This window comes from Manacus candei, unplaced genomic scaffold (assembly GCF_025592945.1).
Source record: "Manacus candei isolate 608988 ecotype Guabito, Panama unplaced genomic scaffold, ASM2559294v1 h1tg000008l, whole genome shotgun sequence".
NCBI lineage: Eukaryota > Metazoa > Chordata > Aves > Passeriformes > Pipridae > Manacus > Manacus candei.
In genome coordinates this window covers 6,525,507-6,545,651 of record NW_026138056.1, presented here as the reverse complement: position 1 = coordinate 6,545,651, position 20,145 = coordinate 6,525,507, and the positions used below count along the sequence as shown (strand labels likewise).

Below are 20,145 nucleotides of genomic sequence, written 5' to 3'. Positions count from 1 at the left end.
GAAGCGTTCCTGAGCAGTGATTAGTGGTGCAGTTAACAAACACTGGTTTACATCACTTGGGGATAAATCCACCTTCTAACCATCTGTTAACAAGAGGATCTGATTTTCTTCCGATTCACATAGATGCCAAGCAGAATTACCTTCATTTAAATCACTGGTGTTTCTTGGAGAGTAACCACTATGAAAGAATTGGTCCATTGGCAAGATCTCACAATGAGTCACATTCTGTGGGACAGAGATTATGTCTCTCTGGATGTTTTGTTCATTCTTGAACATGAGAGGGCTCAACAGCTAGCAAGAATTTTACTCTTATTATGAAAAGCCAGTGGGCAGTTCTGAAGCCGTTAGCCTTGCAGTTATTGGTAATCTGCAAGCAGTCTGCTTTACCTGCTGCTGGATTTGGTCACTTGTGCATATGTCAGATCCCTCACAGGCCGTATTTTCTAATGAATGCAAATGAAAATTGCGATTATCCATTTCAAAGCAATTGGTAGCAAGCCATCATTGGCACGGAACATTATTTATACAGCTCATAAGCCCCAGTGATGCTTGTGCATAATTCCTCACACGTCACAGTGATAGAAATTGCCTTCAGGGCTGGACTTTCCAAGCCAGCCTCTCTGTTTTTAAGTTGCAGACATTGTCACTTCAGTGACTGACTACTTGATTTTGCAGATTCACTTTGATGCGCATCTGACAGCAAGCCCACCCTTGCCTGCAGGTGCCAGACTGTGCCCGAAATTACTTGCTCCTCTCAGCAGCAGTAAATAAAGTGACAGGTCGGCAGCTCTTAGGGCCTCTTGGTTCCCTCATTTTCAAAGTCCTTCTCTAGTGACACCTGTTCACAGCTCAGTTCTCATCCTACTCAGCGCTTGCTTCAACATGAAAACTTGGGGCCTATCATGTGTTTACGTGTAGGATTGCTCTTAACTCAAACTTTATTTCCATGTTTTGCTCAACCTCTAATTCCAGTGCGTTGACTTCTGCTTGCTGGAGTGGGTAGTCTTGCTTTCACTGCTCAGTTTACAGGACTCTTCTTTGACCGGTTAAAAATGGAATTCACGAAAAGACACAAAACACCTCTTCTTGTCCATGCTAGGCTCCTAGGGAAAGTGAAAATAATTGCAGTTTTCCTGTTGTTAATACTGTAGTTGCTACATCCAATAATCTTTTGGGAAGTTTAACTTTTAAAAGACTGGGCCCTCAGATATTAGCTCTCCTTGGTAGCCAAGAGGTAGAGGTAGAAAATGTCTGGCAAATGATCGCTTCCCTAAGAAACTGTTTTAACCAAAGGACTAAAAAAATCTTGCTTAACCGTCACTGAAACACTTTTTGGTAGATGGCAAACCCTGGTTGGTCTCTTGAGTATAAAAAGTAATGTAGAAATGTTCCTTCTAGCATTAATTCATATCAGCTTCTGACGCCAATCTCCTGTACATCAAAGAGAAATGATCATTTATTGGACCATTTTGCATTTTAAATAATTTAAGCTTGAAGTGTGTTCCACCTACTTCTTTTTGCAGCAGCAGCCTCTGCCCTTAGTCCAACTAAAATAGCAACTGTATTGGTTGCTGTTGCATACACACATGCAGCCTGGTCCCACAGTGGTGAAATGGAGATCTTGCCTTGCTTTCGTGTTGGGTTAGGGGGTTTGGGCCAGGCAGTCCCTTGTTGCCATGCTTGTGTTTCTAGCCCTCCACTGGCACATGGGAGGGAAGTTTCTCCCTGTAATCCACTGTAACTCCCAGAGGTAAATAGTCCATTCTTTTTCTTATAGCATTCTTTTTCTTACACTGAGAACAGACTCAGCCTAAGGTTGAGTCTCTGCCTTGTGGAAATACAAACCAGTCTCCCACTTGAGCACTGATCACAAGGTTGTTCTTACAGAAATCCAAATGGGACAGTGTGAAAATGCTTAAAGCAAGGCCTCATCTAGTGCACTATTTACGGACTTGTTAGTCTGGATCTGTGAAATGCATTATTTCAGTGAGGAGTAGAGCTTACAGTTTCCAAAGCCAGATCACTACCTACCTATTTCTCAGCCATGTCATCTACCTAAATTTTAATTCCCTTCTCCTTATTTATTTACTGTATAGCACAGTAAAGGCTTTATTACTTTCTCTTGCATACCATAGCCCATGTCTTTATATCCCCTAGCTTCTACAGCTGGATGTGTCTAAGTGTAGTCTTTTGCCTATACCTAACAGCAAGAGGTTTTTAGCATTTTGAACGAGGTTTTTAGCATTTTGAACAAGGTTTTTTACTTCTAGCAGAATTAGTAGCTGTTTGCTACAACTGTGCATGGAGTTACCTTACAAATTAAATGCAGTATCCAAACAACCTCGTTTCTCTCAAGCTGCTCTTGTTTGAAGTCACGTGAAAAAGAAGTGAGTGTGAGGACCAGGGCTATGCCCCATATCTCTTCAGCCATAACCATGCATCTTGCATGCCAGAGCATGATGCTGCTGACTAGTAATTGCTTTCAGTTAGACATCTGCTTTCAGAATAACACCACGTTAAAAAAAAAAAAGAAAAATCAAGAAAAAAAAAAGAGAAAATATTAACTGTTTATCCTGGCTAAACTTGTGTAACAGGTTCTCATATGATGATTTTAGTGTTCAAAGTCTTTTTTTATTAAACTGTTTCAGTATCCAGAATAAGATATTTCTCTTATTCAGCTTCATTAGTTATAGGAAATCACTGGATTAAAGTAGAGAGCAGATTAGCAAAAATAAACCGTAGTATGTCGTGGGCATATGGTGCTGTGTATGAATGGATTTTAAAAACTTAACTATGTATAACAAAGAGCAGGAGAGATTTGTCTTTGTGTGCAATAATTATAATGCGCAGTAGCTGCATATCTTAACAGTCAGAAACCACAAAGCCAGGGAAAGCTTTTGGTTAGGATTTGCATGGGGGGAGTGTGCTGGTCCCCGAGCTCACATTGTGTTTTCTGTCATTTGATGATTGGGCACGAGACTGGGCTTAGCTAATTAACAGGATACCTCTCCCTCCTTTCCCTTCCTATTCACTGGGCTCATGTTTTGCAGTGTTGGGTTAGTGTGGGTAACAGAGACTGGGATATAGCCCACTGGGCTAAATTTTTACCAAATACCTGTTGATCCCTTCTGATACCTCAACCTGGAAAGTGTCAAATTTATGCCTTTTCTGAACAGAACCACCTCACACTGGTTTGAACATGGGTCCTGAGACACAAGTCACTGCAAACACTGGCAATGTGCTGATGGTGCTCCACCTCTCACTTCTCAGGAAAACCATGCTTTTCCATTTGGGTGCTGAGAAGTTTCTGAAAACGAAGCAGTAGTGATGACATCGTTTCCATGTCTCAAAAAACTTGCTTACAAAGGGATATAAAGATTTGCAAAGCCAATCAAATCTGATTTTTAAAGTAAATTCAGAAATACCCAGAGAGTTACCTGGTCTTTATCTGAGCTCCTCAGTATATTTGCTAGCACAGATTAACCAATTATGTTACACCACATAGCTTAAACATGAATGTCCTTGCCTATTTTTTGGGAGGGGGTTGCTTTCCTCTGAGGTTTCCACAATGTGTTTCACATCCACTGTGAGTAAGATTCTTGGACTTCTGCCCCGGATTAATCAAACATGAATCATTGCCCCATGCAAAAAGGAAGTTTTGCCAAAAAACTGAGGTGGTCCTTAGAAGAAAAGCGAGAGGTAGGGAGTGTCCTCGCTCTGTGAAGTTTTAACTAATTTTATTCCTTGTTTTGGTGGGAAATTTTGTACATTGAAAAATTCACTGACAAGGACCTGATCATCTTGGTTTTTTAAACAATTACTATGAAAAATGAAATCCCCAGCTGCTCAGGAGAATATTATTTCTTTCTCCTAAATTAATTGTATAGTGGTGAGCCCTGCCAAACTTGCAGGCTTTGTGTTTAGCTTGTCAATAACTCAGCATTGCTTCTGTTGCAGAGTTCCCTGAAGAGAAGAGGCAGCAGAGAAATCCACAAAGAAAAAAAGACATTTACCCAGGTATGGTTTTCATGAACATGCACCTTTGAGCAAAATCACATGCTAAAACTCAAAATTTCTTTTTATGAGTTTTGACAGGGCCATCAGGCATATTAACTAGAGTGCAATTAGGCCTTAATCTACTGAGACCTCCCAGAGATAACGTAGAAGCAATTTAGGACACAAGCGTGGTCTCTAAACTGTGCAGTTTCTTGGGCTCATTGTGCTTGTATCCACAGATTCAGGCTGCAGGTTTTCTACAAGAAGAGAAAATCACCTTTCCTCACAAAGTAATTGGATCACAGCTTAGGGACTAACTAAATTTATACACAGTGCCAAAGATTTTGTGCTAATGAGTGTCTTGGCAGGGAATGCAGTTCGCACACTGCAACGACACCGCGCAAGCTCTCGTGTCGCAGCCCAGAGTCTGATCTCTCTGGTGTCAGGGGAGCAGAACATGAACTTGTGCTCCCCGATCTGAGGTACAACACAGAGCCTAAGCTACCCACTCAGTCTCCCTTTGGACAGTGGTTTTATTGGAATCACGTAGGTTGATCCTTCTCAGGAAAGCGGTCTGCCCGGTTTCCTCTGCTTTTTGTGCTGACCATAGGAGTTAAAGCTTTTCCCAGCACCCGTACAGTTACTGTTTATAGCCAGAGAGATGGGGATAGTATTTCACCTCTCTGGGAAAGGAGCCAAGAGTGACATCGTACCTTCATTAGAGAAAGGATGCACTTCCCCTGCTGCCCCCTTGGCAGGATTAGTGTATGCAGCCAAGACCTATGGGTTGTCTAGCCTTAAAATCCATTGATTTATAATAATAACCATAATTAGTAACTACAATACATTGAACTTGGAGGGGTAGGACAGGAAGCTGAGTGAGCAGAGCGGGGGATTGTGGTGGCCGAGAGGCTTCAACCTGCTTTCCTGGGACATGGCAGACTGAGTGTCCCCACCAAGGTGATACAAACATGGTTTAATCAGACCTTAAAATGGGGCACTGGGCTTTCTTCCTGCAGTGCCTGCTATGGGGAATTATTTAAGTCATCAGTCAGGTCAGAGAGTTTATTTTTTCTTCAAGTCTGTAAAATACATGGATGAAATATATACACGTGTCTGCACACATACAGATTACAGATGAAGCTATGTGAAGGCACAATTGTGTCCACTGGGGTTTGTGGGCAGCACTGTCTTTCCTTTCCTCATTCCTGGAAATACATTGCTGTGCAAAGGGAATGGATTCTTGTGCTTGTTTCCTCTGCCCAAGTCCAGGCATTAAGAGTAGTTGTAATTTGCCTTGAGAAGCCTTAAAAAGGACTTCACAAAATTAACTGAGTAACCAAGGGTGAGCTCAGCACCACTTGCAATGTGGGGAAGTGATCCCAGAAGCCACACGGGGAGAAAAACTTTTATGCTGTACACACACACATAGTAACTCATGCAAGGAAAGGATTTGGGCTTGGAAATGAAAACAGTTGCATCAGCACTCTGCAAGGTGGCCACTCAGTTATCTTCACCAATTCTTTAGGGTAGGAAAGACTGAGAAACAATCTTATATACTGACATGGCCCAGCCTACAGGTACATGTCCTAGCTATCTCCCAGCTCTAGGGCGTTACCTAGAGCCTTCTTCAAACCCAGGTATCCATTCAGAGATGTATTCTGGTGGAGATCAGAGTGCACCACAGCAAGTGCCCAACCTGGTCAAACAACCACTGGGTGCTGTGGCATGGCCCAAAAGGGTTGGTACAGATATAGCCCAGTAGGATCAAAATGCTGCTCTTGAGGGACAACCATCCTAAATAGACAGAGTTATTTCAAATACCCATTATATGTTTTGTGAGTGAGAAGCAACCACAAACTTAGATTCTGTGCATCCACATGCTTACAGATATGTATAGAATATGACAAGACCGGTGTTTTTACTTACTGAGAATTCATCATGAAAATTAACTGGAACATTGCACACACTGCAGGGCACATCAAGTAAATAATACACGAGACTGATTGTCTTGAAGTCGTGTAAAAACAGAATTCATGGTAGCACTTACTCACCTCTAGCAGTATTGAAGAAAAAAGTTTTTATTCAGCAGAATTGCAAAACGGAGCCTCTTGGAAAATACCAGGCACCAGGCAAAACACAAAGAAAAGTGGTTCTCCAGCGCAAGGTAGGAGTGCTGGCACTCAGCCAGATGCTTGGGTGCTGGTCATACTGCCCTGTCGTCAGATTTGCAACCCCAAAACTGCTTTCCCATCTTCTGCCTGGCAGTTCCCTTGAGCTGGTGGTGGTGGTAGAGGAGATGGCGTTGGCCTCTTTCTAGCTTTGTGTCTTCTTGGCAGAAAAGAAATATCATATAGAGGAATTTTTGATCAGCTCTTCATTCTCATGCCATCATTTACATTGCATAATGAAGTTAATTTATTTCCTGTACGTTTCATTTCTTTATCTCCACATTCTACATTTGTCTAAATTAGACTGCAGACTCTGTAGGGAGGGATCTTGGTTTTTTCTTTCTGCTTTTTTTCCCCATTAACATTCTTCTGAAGGACCATGCAGAGCCATGGTGCATTTGCATGCAAATAATCACTATCAGTAATCATTAACTCCCATTTATCCTTAATGATCTCTTAAAGTCTGTGATGACCACCATGACTGATGGAACATTTTTACACTACTGTTCCTTCTTTTCTTTTTATATGATTTGTCCTATGTACACCTTTTAGGAAAGCATCCGCATACTGGATGTTTAATACATCAGGAGGCCACAGTCCGGATTCAGCCTCTGGGATTTAAGCCTCTAGTTTCTCCAAAAAGATGGAAAGGCTATTTTTTTAAAAAAAATTTTTTTCCCTTTCTTTTCGTCCATGATATAACTTATCTTATGAACTATTATGAACTTGTGTCATGAACTGTTCTTAATTTTGGTGATTTGGCCTCTCCTTAGTTTGCCTTATATGTCAAAACTCTACTTGTCTGTGTGGGTGTCTCACCCTCTCACTGTTTCTACTTGGTTTCAACTGATCAAGAAATCACTGATATTTCTGTACACAAAGTTTCTGAGGGACAGGTGCATGAAGGTTGGAGTCCTACCCTTCTGGCATGCTTAGATCTGGCTGATAAATCTCTCCTAACCATTCTTTTCCTTTGGAAAAAAGCTGTCTGGGGAATAGGATTTTCAATAGTCGTGTTCCCTGGCAGGGAAGCGGGGAAGATCTAGAGCTTTCTCACCTTTCCAGATGGGATCCATATTTAGTAGGCAAGATTAACATCCGTCAGTTCTGTTGTTTTGTGTGAGGCTTGTATTTACTTAAAGAAAAAACTTGTTTCTTTCAGCACTTGCAAAAGACAAAACTTAAAAATTTGATCCTTTTATTCCCCCCCCTCAAGAAAAAGAATTTGCTAAGACAAAACCTTGCAATAAAGTAATGCTGTTAAAGAAGTTAACAGTAGCTTTGTCCTGCTATAATAACATGCTAACTCCACAAATGCATTGAGTCATGCAGTGATGCTGAGCAAAAACATTGGGGCCCTGACCCTAAACTCATTGAAGCCTTTTCCTTTTCTTCAAAAGCTTCAAAATGCTGAGTGTGTTGTCACAAGTGTGACACAGTGACTGTTATTTATACTGTTTGAAAGGCAGTGGGTGTCTGGCTGGAGCTCCCTCTGACCCCTGGGTAGGAGCTGGCCCCTGGTGTTCCCAGGCAGAGCAGAGGGGTGCCAGCAGGCTGCCTTTCCCTCAGACAACACTTCAGCTGCCTGCAACTGGGGAGGTGCAAGGCACCGCCTAGTGCCACTCAAGGCTGGGCATTGAACCCAAAGGCAGACAAGAAGCGGGGGGAAAGAATGCTGGATTACAAAGACAGAATAAGAAAAATGTCCAATTAGCTATAAGCATAAATAAATAACCAGGAGTAATCACCCCATCTGTGAGCTCTGATGTGCAGCACTGGTCTGGCTGTAACTTTCCTTGTGATCTTTGTATTTCCCTAAAAGCAAAACCTGTGGGGAAAAACTAATTCTCCATGGTAGAAGAGACAGAGGTAATGTGTTGTACAGCCCTGACCAAAGATGGTGCTTTAATCATACAGCCTTATTCAGCCAGAGCAACCAAAATTCAGAGTGACTCCAGCGGAGGCTGCATGGAATTTTGCCAGGTTTTAATCTGATACTTAATTTGCACTTTTGAGTTATAAAGAGAAGAGCAATTTGCAAATATACGTGTGAAAAAGAGGAATGTGTATGCAAGGAGACAATAGAGAAGATAGAAAGCCCATCTTTTAGAGGCTCTGCTTCTAACCGATCATATGCACCTTGATTGAATTCATACAAAACTCTTATTTCTGGTGCCAGAAACATGATAACCAGAATTTTAGTCAGTCAACCCTTAAGCTGATTGCAGTTATGTTTGATTCTTGGTTATCACTGAAAACCAAGTGTTAACAGAAACTTTGACTATTTTTTACCTCTAATATGTTATTAACATGTAAGTTACTTTTTTACTATTAAGGTTTTTTTAAGTCCCAACCTGCAGCAAGCAGCATCAATAAGAAAGCTGACTGAGTTCAGAAGTATATAACCAATTACTTTCCTTATTAGTTATTAATAGCTGAAATTAAGACATAATTAGTATATATCTAAATAGAAAGGGATGAAATTGATCTAGGTAACATAGAAAACACTGTCACTAATGTGCTAGGATGTGTGCTATAGAAATTAAATAATTTCCTCAGATTGCTGAGCCGTAATTAGTTTTGTAATCTTTAGTTTTTTTCATTAGCCTGATCTGGGTGAACAATTAAAGTCAGTGATGTTTTCTTCTGGATTTGGTTTCCATTATTAGGAATTATAACAAAATGGTGTTTGTGAAAGATAACAGTGCTCCGGGGATTGAAATGAAGTTTCCATAGAAAATTGCACATATGTCCACATGGCCTACCAACAATGATAAAATCTACCGTCTCAAGAGATCATCTTTCAAGGCCTGCCTTCCATTATACTGCTAATGCTGATAAATGTGTCTCTTTCGAGGCCAAGTGCCTGTATCTCCATGACAATTCATGAAAGTGATTCATGCAAAGAAATTGTTCATCGGCTTAGAAATTACTTAACCTTGTCTCTTATTTCAGCACAATACACACTAGAGTTTTCATTTGAGTTGAGATGCAGTGCTTTAAAATGCCCAACACACACAAATAAAACAAAACCTTTTTATACCCTGGTACTTCCTGAAAAATGCAGGTTTTCACATGGGATGTATTTGGATGTAAACACAGTTTAATGAATTTATCTTTCCTTTCTCACATGTTTTCACCAATCTCCCTTGTGAACAGTTGTCCATACCAGAAACAGAGATCACAATCTTCTCCATCCTAATAATAACAGCAGCAGAGACAACAGTTACTTCCTATTTGGAAAATTAGTTAGGAACTCCATCTATTTCACAACATTATGAGATCATAGTAATTAAAGTCTTCACTTTACAAGGCAGCCATGCAGTTTAGCACACCCTTTTTTGTGCTTTCTGTCTGAAGGAATCCAAAATTTTGGATTATGATGAGCAAATTCATCTGTGTAGTCTTTGTTTCATGATGCTAAAGGGGAATAAGTGTGCCATCAAGCATAAATGTAACAAAAAGTGCCAACAAATCATGGAGCCTTTTCATTTGAGTCATTATTTTCCACAAAATGTGATCAGTATTTAAGAAAAAACATTGCACTGGCACTCTTGCATCACTGAACACCTGCACAGGCACACTTTTTTTTCCCCCCTCTTTAACTCTGGTCAAGTTGCTTTGCCAATTTAACCAAGACGAAGCCATGAAATGTGTCCACTGTGTGGTGTGCTCAGCTCTGTCTGTGTATTGTTTGCATACCTAACAGATACAGTGCAGAGGATGGGGAGGTGGAGATTTTGGAAAATAAGCTGCTGATTTTGCTTCTATTATAATATAATCTTGGGGTGGGGGGTGATTATTCTTGGCAGGAGGACAGTGCTGATTTGAAGTGCCAGCTCCAGTTTGCCAAAGAGGAGGCTGCACTGATGCGTAAGAAGATGGCTAGACTGGGGAGGGAGAAGGACGAACTGGAGCAGGAGCTCCAGAAGTACAAGTCCATCTATGGAGATGTGGACAGTCCCCTGCCTACCGGGGAGGCAGGGGGCCCACCCAGCACCAGGGAGGCTGAGCTGAAACTTCGTCTGAAGCTGGTGGAGGAGGAAGCCAACATACTGGGCAGAAAGATAGTGGAACTGGAGGTGGAGAACAGGGGGATTAAAGCTGAGATGGAGGATATGAGGTGCCAATATGAAAAAGAGTGTCTCAGCAGGGACCACATTTCAAGCATTCCTACCTCGCCCTACGGCGACTCCGTGGAGTCAGCCACGGAGCTGCGCAGGCACCTGCAGTTTGTGGAAGAGGAAGCAGAGCTGCTGAGGCGGTCGATCTCCGAAATCGAGGATCACAACAAGCAGCTAACGAATGAGCTGAATAAATTCAAGTTTGAGCCAGGCCAGGAGCCAGGCTGGTTGGATGACGCAGCATCCAAGTGCGGTGGGACCTTGCAAGAGGAGCTGAAGTCAGCCAGGTCACAAATCAATGAGCTGAGTGGGAAAGTGATGAAGCTCCAGTATGAGAACAGGGTCCTCATGTCCAATGTCCAGCGCTATGATCTTGCCTCTCACCTGGGCCTGCGCACTTCCAGCCCCAGGGATAGTGATGCTGACAGCGATGCTGGGAAAAAAGAGAGTGACAGCGAAGATGGTCGTCCACTGCAGCCAAAGAGAGAGGGGCCCATTGGGGGTGAGAGTGACTCTGAAGAAGTTTATGAGAAGACATCAGGTTTTGGGAGTGGGAAGCCATCAGAAATCAGTGACCTGTGCTCCACTGAGCTCATGAGAGTGAAAGAGGACACCGAGTCTTTAATTAACATCAAACGTGAGGCTGAGCGGCTTGAAAGGACGGTGGACCGCCTTATCACTGACACAGACAGCTTGATTTATGATGCAAAAGTGCACATAACCAGCAGCCCATCCACCGAGCAGGATTTCAGAAGTGATGAGGAAAGGGGAGAAGATAAACATGAGCCAGAGCTTCTAGACACTGTCAACACCAGGATGAAAGCTTTCCGGAAGGAGCTGCAGACCTTCCTGGAGAAGGTTGATCACATTGGAGAGGGCCTTAAGGAGCAGATGGAGGACCTCTCCCCTCTTCCCCATCTCACAGAGTCTTCCAGTTTTCTGTCTACAATGACATCCATGTCCCGAGACTCTCCCATTGGTAACCTGGGGAAGGAATTAATCACTGACTTCCAGGTAGGTCAGCCTTTTATTTGCCTTCTTTCTGTTTTATTGTTCTCTTTCTTTCTGGCATTGCTACCTCAGAGCTAATTTTCCTCACAGCTGCTTTGTTATGATTTCAGATCCGCAATGTATTGAAGTGTGTAATGTTAAACAAACACTTTATAGGTTTTTTTTCTTTTATTTATTTGCACAACTCCTTTGATTCAGAGGCGGTTCCTCATGGCAAAAAAGCTAATCCACTGCTGTTAGAGAGATCTGTCTTGTTTTTGTCTGTAACGACAGTGTTGCCCCCATGAAAGAGGAGATTAATTAAAAAAAAAATTCTGAAGAATGTAAATTAGAAGCCTTGCTAAGAAATGTGAGGAGGTCTTTATTATGCTTTCTTGTAAAAGGGTCAGGCATGTTCTCAAAAGCCTTGCCAAAAGAACCCATCCAAATGCAGTTTTCTAAGTGATGTGTTTTAAAAAGCCTGCTTACAGCTCACTCCCCTAACCGAGCAGCGGGTGAGAAGCTCTGTAGCCAGCGAAGGACTGCCTTGCCTAAAGCGTTGCCCATGGGCGCATGTCTAAACTGCCACAACTGCCACACTGGATATGGCTTTTCTGCACAGCACAAGTAAGGAAGGAAGAGCCTTGTGTCCCATATCCTTCATGACTTGTATGCTTGCTGTTGGTTTGACTCATGCATCCTCATTGCATGCGCCTCATAACCAGTGTTTGCATTCTTTTTTCCTCTCTTTCTCTTTTTTGCTTTTCAGATGTTTCAGCCCATCATTTTGCTCATCCTCATTTTGGTTTTGTTCTCTTCACTTTCTTATGCCACTGTATTTAAGTTGTTTTTTCTGTTCACGCTTTTCTTTGTCTTGTAGTTTTCCAGTCGTCTACCTTACCCATTTTTGTTTTCTTTATTCCCTCCTGTCCTTTTGTTTTTTTGTTATAAACCGCCCATGCACCTAACAGTCCAAACTGAGGGATCAGATGGAGTGGCAGCTCAAACAAGATCGTGGAGAGGAGCAAGAGATTCACCACCAGCGAGCCACCACCGACCCACACCGCAGAGCTGATGGAGACATTAAACTCTACAGGCCAGGAGACAAGGGCTGTTTCAGTCTAGAGGTCAGCAAAGCAGCCCTTCTTACTCACTGCCTCCTGCCGCCTTAGCCAGGAGATGAGTAACAGAAGCCAGGGGTTGGGGGAGTAAATTGGACCAAGCTCAGCACCCCTGTTGTGAAATTTGTGGTTGATCTTGTTTGCCCCTTGCAGTTGCAGAGAAGCAAATTGGTCCTGACTTTGAATTCATCACCCTGTTCCCAGTAGCTTTGCTAAGGGTAAAAGTATAGCTCAGGGACCAGCTCCAATTGAGTATAGAAATGAAAGATCTCCAGAAGTTGTAATCCCTGATGTTAGATCATGCTTCCAGGTTTCACCTTGGTGAATATTTTAAATCTGGAAAGTCTACAGATAGAGACTACTTTGCATTTTGCCTGGCAGTAGTCTGCACAAGAGAGGGTTTGATGCTGGTGTGCATGGTGATTCTCAACAGGGAACACAGCACCCTGCAGCTTCCAAAAAAGCTTATTTAAGGCATATTCTCCATTGTTTGGGTTGTTGAGTTCTTTTCCATTTGTCAAAAGCATCTGTCAGTTTTTATTTGAATCTTCATCATGCAGAGGCCATGTGTGCCTCGGTAAACATCTCCTTAGCTGCTTTCTCATGAACATAGGTTGTCCAGACGCTGCAATTGGTCATGAAGAAAACAAGTTCTAATCTGTCTCCGTAAAGCCAGGCTTTGAGTATTGAAAAACTTTTCTGCTGGCCACTGGGAAGCCAAAACCACCTTGAAACTGTGATGGTTGGAGTAGCTTCTACTGAAGGATGAGTTTTAATATATTTTTAATTCTAGAGACATGTGCAGAAGACTTAATATATCTGAAACTCCTAAATGAGTCTGGGAAAAGGGGACTGCTGCCTGGGATAGCTGGGTTATGTGAGTAAGCAAAAGCAAGAACTAGAAGGGGTAGCTACCAGGGCAGCTACCCCTTGGTAGTATGGGTATCATGAATTTGCTCAGCAGCTGCTCTTCTAAGTTTTCACTTTTCACCGGTAATAATGACCTCAGGAAGGATATTTGATAAACCCAGTCTCTCAGTGAAAGGTAAAGTCATTCTTCCTCAGTGGTGAAATGGGTAGATTCAGCATGGATCCCTTTGCAATAACAAATCGATATTAGTGGATAGTTATGGCAGATTTTCTGACCCCAGCAAATGTTTACAGTATTTCTGTTTAAAGTCTGTCATTTATTGGCTCCCCCTTATCCTAGAACAGCCTTGTTATTACATTAAAGCCTATATATGTAAGCCCTCTATTAAGATTAGGGATTTGGCTAACTTTGGCACATCTTTTTTTTCCTCTCCCAGGATGGGATGATGTGCAAACTATGTACAGCAAACTGTGCTTAAATAGAGGATGGACCGTTTTTACACCATAGCCTGACAATGAACAAGTCAGTAATTATAATCAAAGGTAGAGAATAGCCAGTTTAAGACCAGATGTGCTCAAAATATGGGTAAGGCTAGGCCTGAAATGGCCTAACTTGAGACAATGTTGAGGACTAAGGTGTTTTTCAGTCACTATTACTTGAGCAACAAAGAATATTACAGTGCTTTATGCTGAAACTTTTTAGTGGATAGTCAGCCTGTTGAAATCTTAAAATCCGTAGTAGTCAAACACAAGTGAAGCAGAAAAATTCTCAAAACAATTTTATAATGTATCATTTTTAATTTCATTATTCAATTTAATTTCATGATTTAATGTAATTTTTTAAAATTTTTTTTAATACACTGCACTAGCAAAAGCTACTAATTTTTTGTGCCAGATGAATGAGCAGGAATAAAATACTATTCAAATACCAAAGGGTTTTTTTTAATTACCACAGAAATTTCAAATGGAGACTCAAACCTTATATATGCCCACAGCAGGTATGGTTACGCATGAGTCTTTATCTGCTTTAACTTATGAAGTGAAAATATACACACTGGCCAATGGATAACATTGATTGATGATCCTCGAAATGCGTATGGACTTTCAGCATGAAAACAACACATTTTGTTTCACTGAGGCAAGTGTTTTCTCTTAATTCAAGCAAACCCATTTTTTTAAATTTAGTTTTTTCTAAGTTCGAATTTTAAACTAAACTTTTCACAAGCAATGCTGGGCAGTTTCCATTTAGCCATTTCTTCTATTTTTAAAAATGAGCATTGTGGGAGCCTAATTGTTTGATTAAATACAATAAATGCAGACAGACGTGCTTGAAACTACCCTGTAGCCTAACTGTAAACATCTGCCTTTGTCTGGGCTTTGCACTGCAGTTGTTAATGCAACAGCATTATTAGAATGTATTTGCATGTTAAGGAGATTGGTTAGAGTCCCTGACCAAGGGAAATTATATCTTGAAATTGCCTTAAGAGCAGGGCTTTGTTTTCTTGCTGAAACAAGCCATTCAGCTGCTGTTGTGGGAGGCTCAAGCCCATTGGGGTGGATATTCAATCCATTATTCATGATTTTAGCAGAGCTGCATTATGGTGGGAAGGGGAAGTAATTCTTTACCATCCAAAGAAAAAGCAGGTGAACTAATAAGAATTGCTTTGACTAAAGCAAACAGAAGAACTAAAAAAGGTAATGTTTCATGGAGCAAACATACTATGAAACCACTGGGGAAAATGGTAAATAATTCTGGTGAATTTTACCAATGGAATACCCAGTTCTGGTGAATTTTACCAATGGAATATCCATAAACAAAAAGCAGCTTCCTTAAGTAGTCTGCTCCTATTTATTCAGAAACAAAAAGACATTCTGAAGAAGAAAAATTTCACTCTTTCAAATGACCAAATATGGTTTGCTACAGTATCTGATCCCTGATGCTCTAAACTGGAGCTGTATCTCCTATCTCCATTCCTTCAAAAGATATCAGTTCTGCCTTCACGTTAGTAAGTGTGTAGCACCAAAGGCAAAAGCACTCATCTTTGCATTTTGGATTTGTATTATTTTCATACCTGGCTTTTAAAGACTTACACATTTATTTTTCTGTAGAAAAGTGCCACAAAATCTTTGACACTCCCAGGTTATGGCAAAAAACCCACCAAAGTGAATTTACTTAAACGGAATGACATGTCACCAGAAGAGAGTGAAATTAAAAGCAGATAAGCTAGAGAAAGTGAGAGCACATCTTAAAAAACAAGTTTTCCATAAGGTCTAGCAATAAAATAGGAATAGCTCACACTGAAGAATAGTTTTTTCTAGACCATTTTTTACCTATTTATCAATTTTCCTTTCTTATTATGCCAATAAGAAATGTAAAACATCTCCATTACTCTAAGTTAATACCTGAGTTGTGTGCACCAACCCAACTCACTTTACCACCTACTTTGAATCAAAATTTCTGTATGGATCCATTTTGGACATAGTTGGAGAATTTTGATCTATATTTTGAATGTTCTATTTTTTAACTGGTGCTTCTGTTCAATTTTCATAATTTCATGCTTTTCAGCTGGGTGGCTTTTGCATCAGCTTCTAGCCATGTGCAGAAAATTTGCACATCCATTTCTCTGGTTGAAGATTTTGTTTTCCCAGAAAGGAAACAGTGAATGTTTTACATATTGTGACTTTTCTTTCTTCTGGGAAAAAAACCCCAACAATCCAACAACAACCAGTGAGGACTACATAGAAAGTAGTGTGTCTTATATCCACTATTCCTCCAGCGCAAAATTGTGGGAAGAAGGAAGACAAACTGGTGCTGTTCCCACCAAGATTAGGAGCAGCAAGAATAACTTACTTTGATGTATTGTATTCTTTCTTGCTATGTAAGATTCTGTAAAGGTTGACAATATAATGGCTTAGAAGACCCTTTATGATGTAAATCTGGATATTTGAGTCCTAACTGAACTCAGTGAGACTTTGTATACTATCCATACAATGAAATGGATTTTTAAAGACTTGGAGCAAAGTGTGCTGTGTTTTCCCAATCTCAGAGACTTTCCATATAAGCAACAGACAAATAACCGCACAGCTGCCTATTGTACACTAGCAAATGGAATATGTGTCATCTATTTTCAAGGGGCGAAGAGAAGAGTACATCTTCAGAAGCAGCCTCTGAGAATTCAGTTAGATGTGTATTGCATGTAAAAAGTATTCCAAAGGGCTCTGAAAGTTTTTTTCTGACCTGATTGGTTGGTGCGTGCAACCGTCAGAAAAAGTATCAGTTTCTAAACTGTGTGGTCAAATGTAAGGTCCAAATATCAAAGCATTATAACATAGCATTAGAGGAGCGACATAAAATATTAATCTTTTTACTTCCTTGGAATTGCACACAAATGCTGGAGACTATCATTTTACCCTTCCTCCTCTGGCCTATTTTGTTTGATCACTCCTGAAAAAAAAAAACCAAAACAACAAAAGAGAAATATTAAAAAGAAAGATTCCATGAAATTTGATGTTCACAGTTGTTGCGTATAAATTGATTAAGTTTGCAGGCAAATTGAGATTGTAATTAGCTATGGTAAAACAGAGAAAACAGTCAAGTAAAACCCAGTCATACCTGGTGGATGGGAATCATGTAAAAACAAGTCATGGCAGAAACATGGGATTGTGTGAGCTGGTAAGTAATCTGAAAAGCTGTCAGCATACTGAGAGGGGCAGAAAGGGGTCAGTGCAGTGAGAGAGCAATGGTGAAGTTCCCCAGGTGTGGATGATTTTTCTCTGCATATCCTCGTGAGGTAAAGACTTCGACATGTATTAGCTTGTTCTGGAGCGATAACAGCTGAGATAAAAGTACTGAGCAGAAGGGTTTGGCAGTGCCTGTCCAAGAGGCCAGGAGTGGAAGTGTATCTGGTAATGCCATAACTGAGATACATGGGAAAATGTTAGTTGGTGTTGAGCTCTGGATGAAGTGCAACTGTCTCTGTGGTCCTGTGGTAGAGTAGCTTGTAGTTCACATTATACTGTGTTTGTATGTCTCGTTGTAGTGAGTTTGTGTCTGTGGTGTCAGTACTTCGTGTGGTGGCCGTGGCATTCGGGGTGTTTTCCGTTCATCATGTAGTGCATTCCTGAATTAGAACAAAGGAAACAAAGAATGGAAGTTAACAGGTTATCAACTTTTGTGTCCATTTTGTAGCAGTGTTACTTTCCAAAATAAAACAAAACCACAGTTGTGCTACCCTACAGATTGTATGATAGGGGACTGATTTCCACGTACAAACATACAAACATCCATCAGTGCAGCATCAGGTACATTTTTTTTTTGTACTGCATACACAAATATCGCATGATACATTTCTATATATTCTTCATTCACAATCCAGATGTTTAGCAGCAATGTATTAGGCACTTAAGCGACCTTATCTCTCATATGAGCAGTGCAAATCCCAATGCTTCTGGTAGAAATGACATTATATATAATTATAGACTATGAAGAGTCCTCAGGTTGCCCTAGAAGGAACGAAGTGTGCAGCTCTGCATTCATAGTGACTTTTCAACGTGTTTGCTGTAGCACGTACAAAAATGTATGCCTCCTTAAAGAGGCAAAGCAGCTGTGAAATGATTTGCACTTAGTGTGCATGTAATAGTCGATCTCTCTTTATGGTAAATTTAATCTTGTAATTCCAACAGTTGTCACATAATCCTAGCTCCCAAGTTTCCTGAATCTTGGCTTTGCATGGGCTATGTTTATTAAAAAATTGCATAAATTAATAATTTTCTTGCCCTAATTTTACCGACATAAAGTGTTGGCAGTATATACATAACTATGTGACTCAAATTTATACTAATTTGAAGCAGAACAAATTACGTTTTAGCAAATCATTCTTCACTGGAAAACACAAGTGTGAAGCGAATAGTGAAAAATTTAAATCTAACCTTCTGGGTAACTTTTGCTGCTCTGATTCAGCTTCCAGCTTCAGGAATCCCAAGACCAACAACATTTCTAATTATCTAAATCTGTAATTGTATGACTGTAAGGAGAAGCATATTAAGATCAGTGATTATTGCAAACGGAAAAACGTTTCCATATTGTATCTGTTTTCACCAGATCCTCTTTTCATGATTTTGGCTGATTTTGAATTCATGAAAAGAAGGAATAGACTTTTTTTTCAAATTACACCTGAACTAACTGGTACATCGGTTCTTATTTGCCATATTCCTAAAGAAGCCTGATCAGAATAAAAAAAAAGCAGAAATTTTTAATTAAAGTAATTTTTCCTTTGTTGGATGAGAGAATTAAACTGATGATTTACAAATGATTGTGCAAAACTTTCAAATCCCATCACAATTATTTTTTTTCAAATTAATTGTGAGACCAAATTTTGACCTGATGCAATACAAAATGTCTGCAGACACATTATGGTGTAAGATGAAATTCATAAGGCTGATAATGTTCTCTTTGTCACTTTTTGTGTGTACCTTTCAGAGGGCTGAAAGTGTCTTTTCTTCAGGTACAAAACAGACGTGCACAAGTCAATAAGTAACTCAAGTAAAGAAGGAACTGATAGTGCCCAAAAAGCGTATGTAGGTCCACTTTTGGTTTTCAGCAAAGTACGACCCTGAAGGTGGTTAATGAGATCCTTCCATTTGCCCTATTTTCTTCTTCCCTAGAGGAGAAGAGAGGAGTGTGTGTTCCAGTGATAAATATATTTTGAATAACCAAAAGAGTCCCAACAAGAGCTACTGTGGCCTGAACAGCAGCAGCTGCTGGCTTTGCTCTTGGAAAGTGGAAGGAGTGCCTGGGGAGAAGATGGGTGCCAGGGCTGATGCCAGAGGGGAAATGGCAACACAACCGAGAGCAGTCTCACGACCTTATTATGTCCTTGCAGCTGCAGAGGTTGAAGCGCGTTGGACATCGTCCAGCTGAATTTGGGATTACACTTTGACGCCTGAAACAATCCCTTCTTTAAATATGCCTTTACTCTAGGAATTAGGTATTTGGTGCTGTAGTGTTTTCTGTGGTCACACTGATGAAGAAGATGGCATCTAACTAAGCACCACTTTCATATAGATAAATCAGTTTTAGCTCCAATGTCAGAGACACAAAGTGAAGGGCATAGAAAATTCTGATCAGAAATAAAAGTGCCATGGGGTTAACTAACCTAGTATAAATAATGACATTTGACTCTGCCTTCTTGGGTCTTTATTTTTGAGTTAAGTAACTTTCAGGAGTAGAGCGGATGGGATGTCAAACTTAATGAGAACATAACATAGAAAGTATTAAGATTAAAACAGTATTGGACCTGAAAGTGGGGATACTTGACCAGACCTCAGGCTTACATAGCTTATCACAGTGAGATTTTCATATTAATTATTTTGAGCAGAAATCACAGAATGAAGTCAACTTGTGCAGAGAGCTGTCTTGTATCTGAAGAAAGGGACCTTCTATGCTTAGTTGGTTTAATAAATGCTATCCCACAAACTGCCCAATCAGAAGTGTTGCAAATGAATAATTCGATTCAATTATATGCATTAGATTAATCTTTTGCAGAGGTGTTAAAATTTTACACCTTTTAATTATCATAAAGAAATGCACCACCAAATATAGGTAATCCTGTAAATAGTTCATCTGGCAAACATCATTGATAGTGCACTCTCTCAGCTATTCAAGTGTAAACCCAGAGCAGAGGCCTGAAGGGAATATCCAATATGTAACACCAGCATCCCAGCTTAGCTTTCAGAAGAAGCCACACAGGAAATTCCCACGCATATTTAGGGCATTGCTATTTATTTGCACACTGTGCTTTGGTTTTAACTATTGATAACCGTGAGTTGTGCAGATGTCTGTCCTGCAGTTCTTTTCTTTTTTCCTTTTTCTTA

At 40.5% G+C, this 20,145-nt stretch overlaps 1 protein-coding gene across 12 annotated transcripts in view; it reads left to right on the top strand.

The window, feature by feature from the left end:
* MTCL1 (microtubule crosslinking factor 1) overlaps positions 1–20,145 on the top strand; it is a 105,124-nt gene that overhangs the window by 51,008 nt on the left and 33,971 nt on the right. For 5 of the 12 annotated variants that reach the window (XM_051772597.1, XM_051772628.1, XM_051772604.1 and 2 more), the window contains exons 4-7: positions 3,958–4,017; positions 6,086–6,163; positions 9,980–11,305; positions 12,253–12,408. In XM_051772597.1, coding sequence (XP_051628557.1) covers positions 3,958–4,017; positions 6,086–6,163; positions 9,980–11,305; positions 12,253–12,408 — 1,620 coding nt within the window. The remainder of the gene's footprint in view (positions 1–3,957; positions 4,018–6,085; positions 6,164–9,979; positions 11,306–12,252; positions 12,409–20,145) is intronic. The other 7 variants (XM_051772666.1, XM_051772655.1, XM_051772676.1 and 4 more) reach the window with 3 other exon arrangements.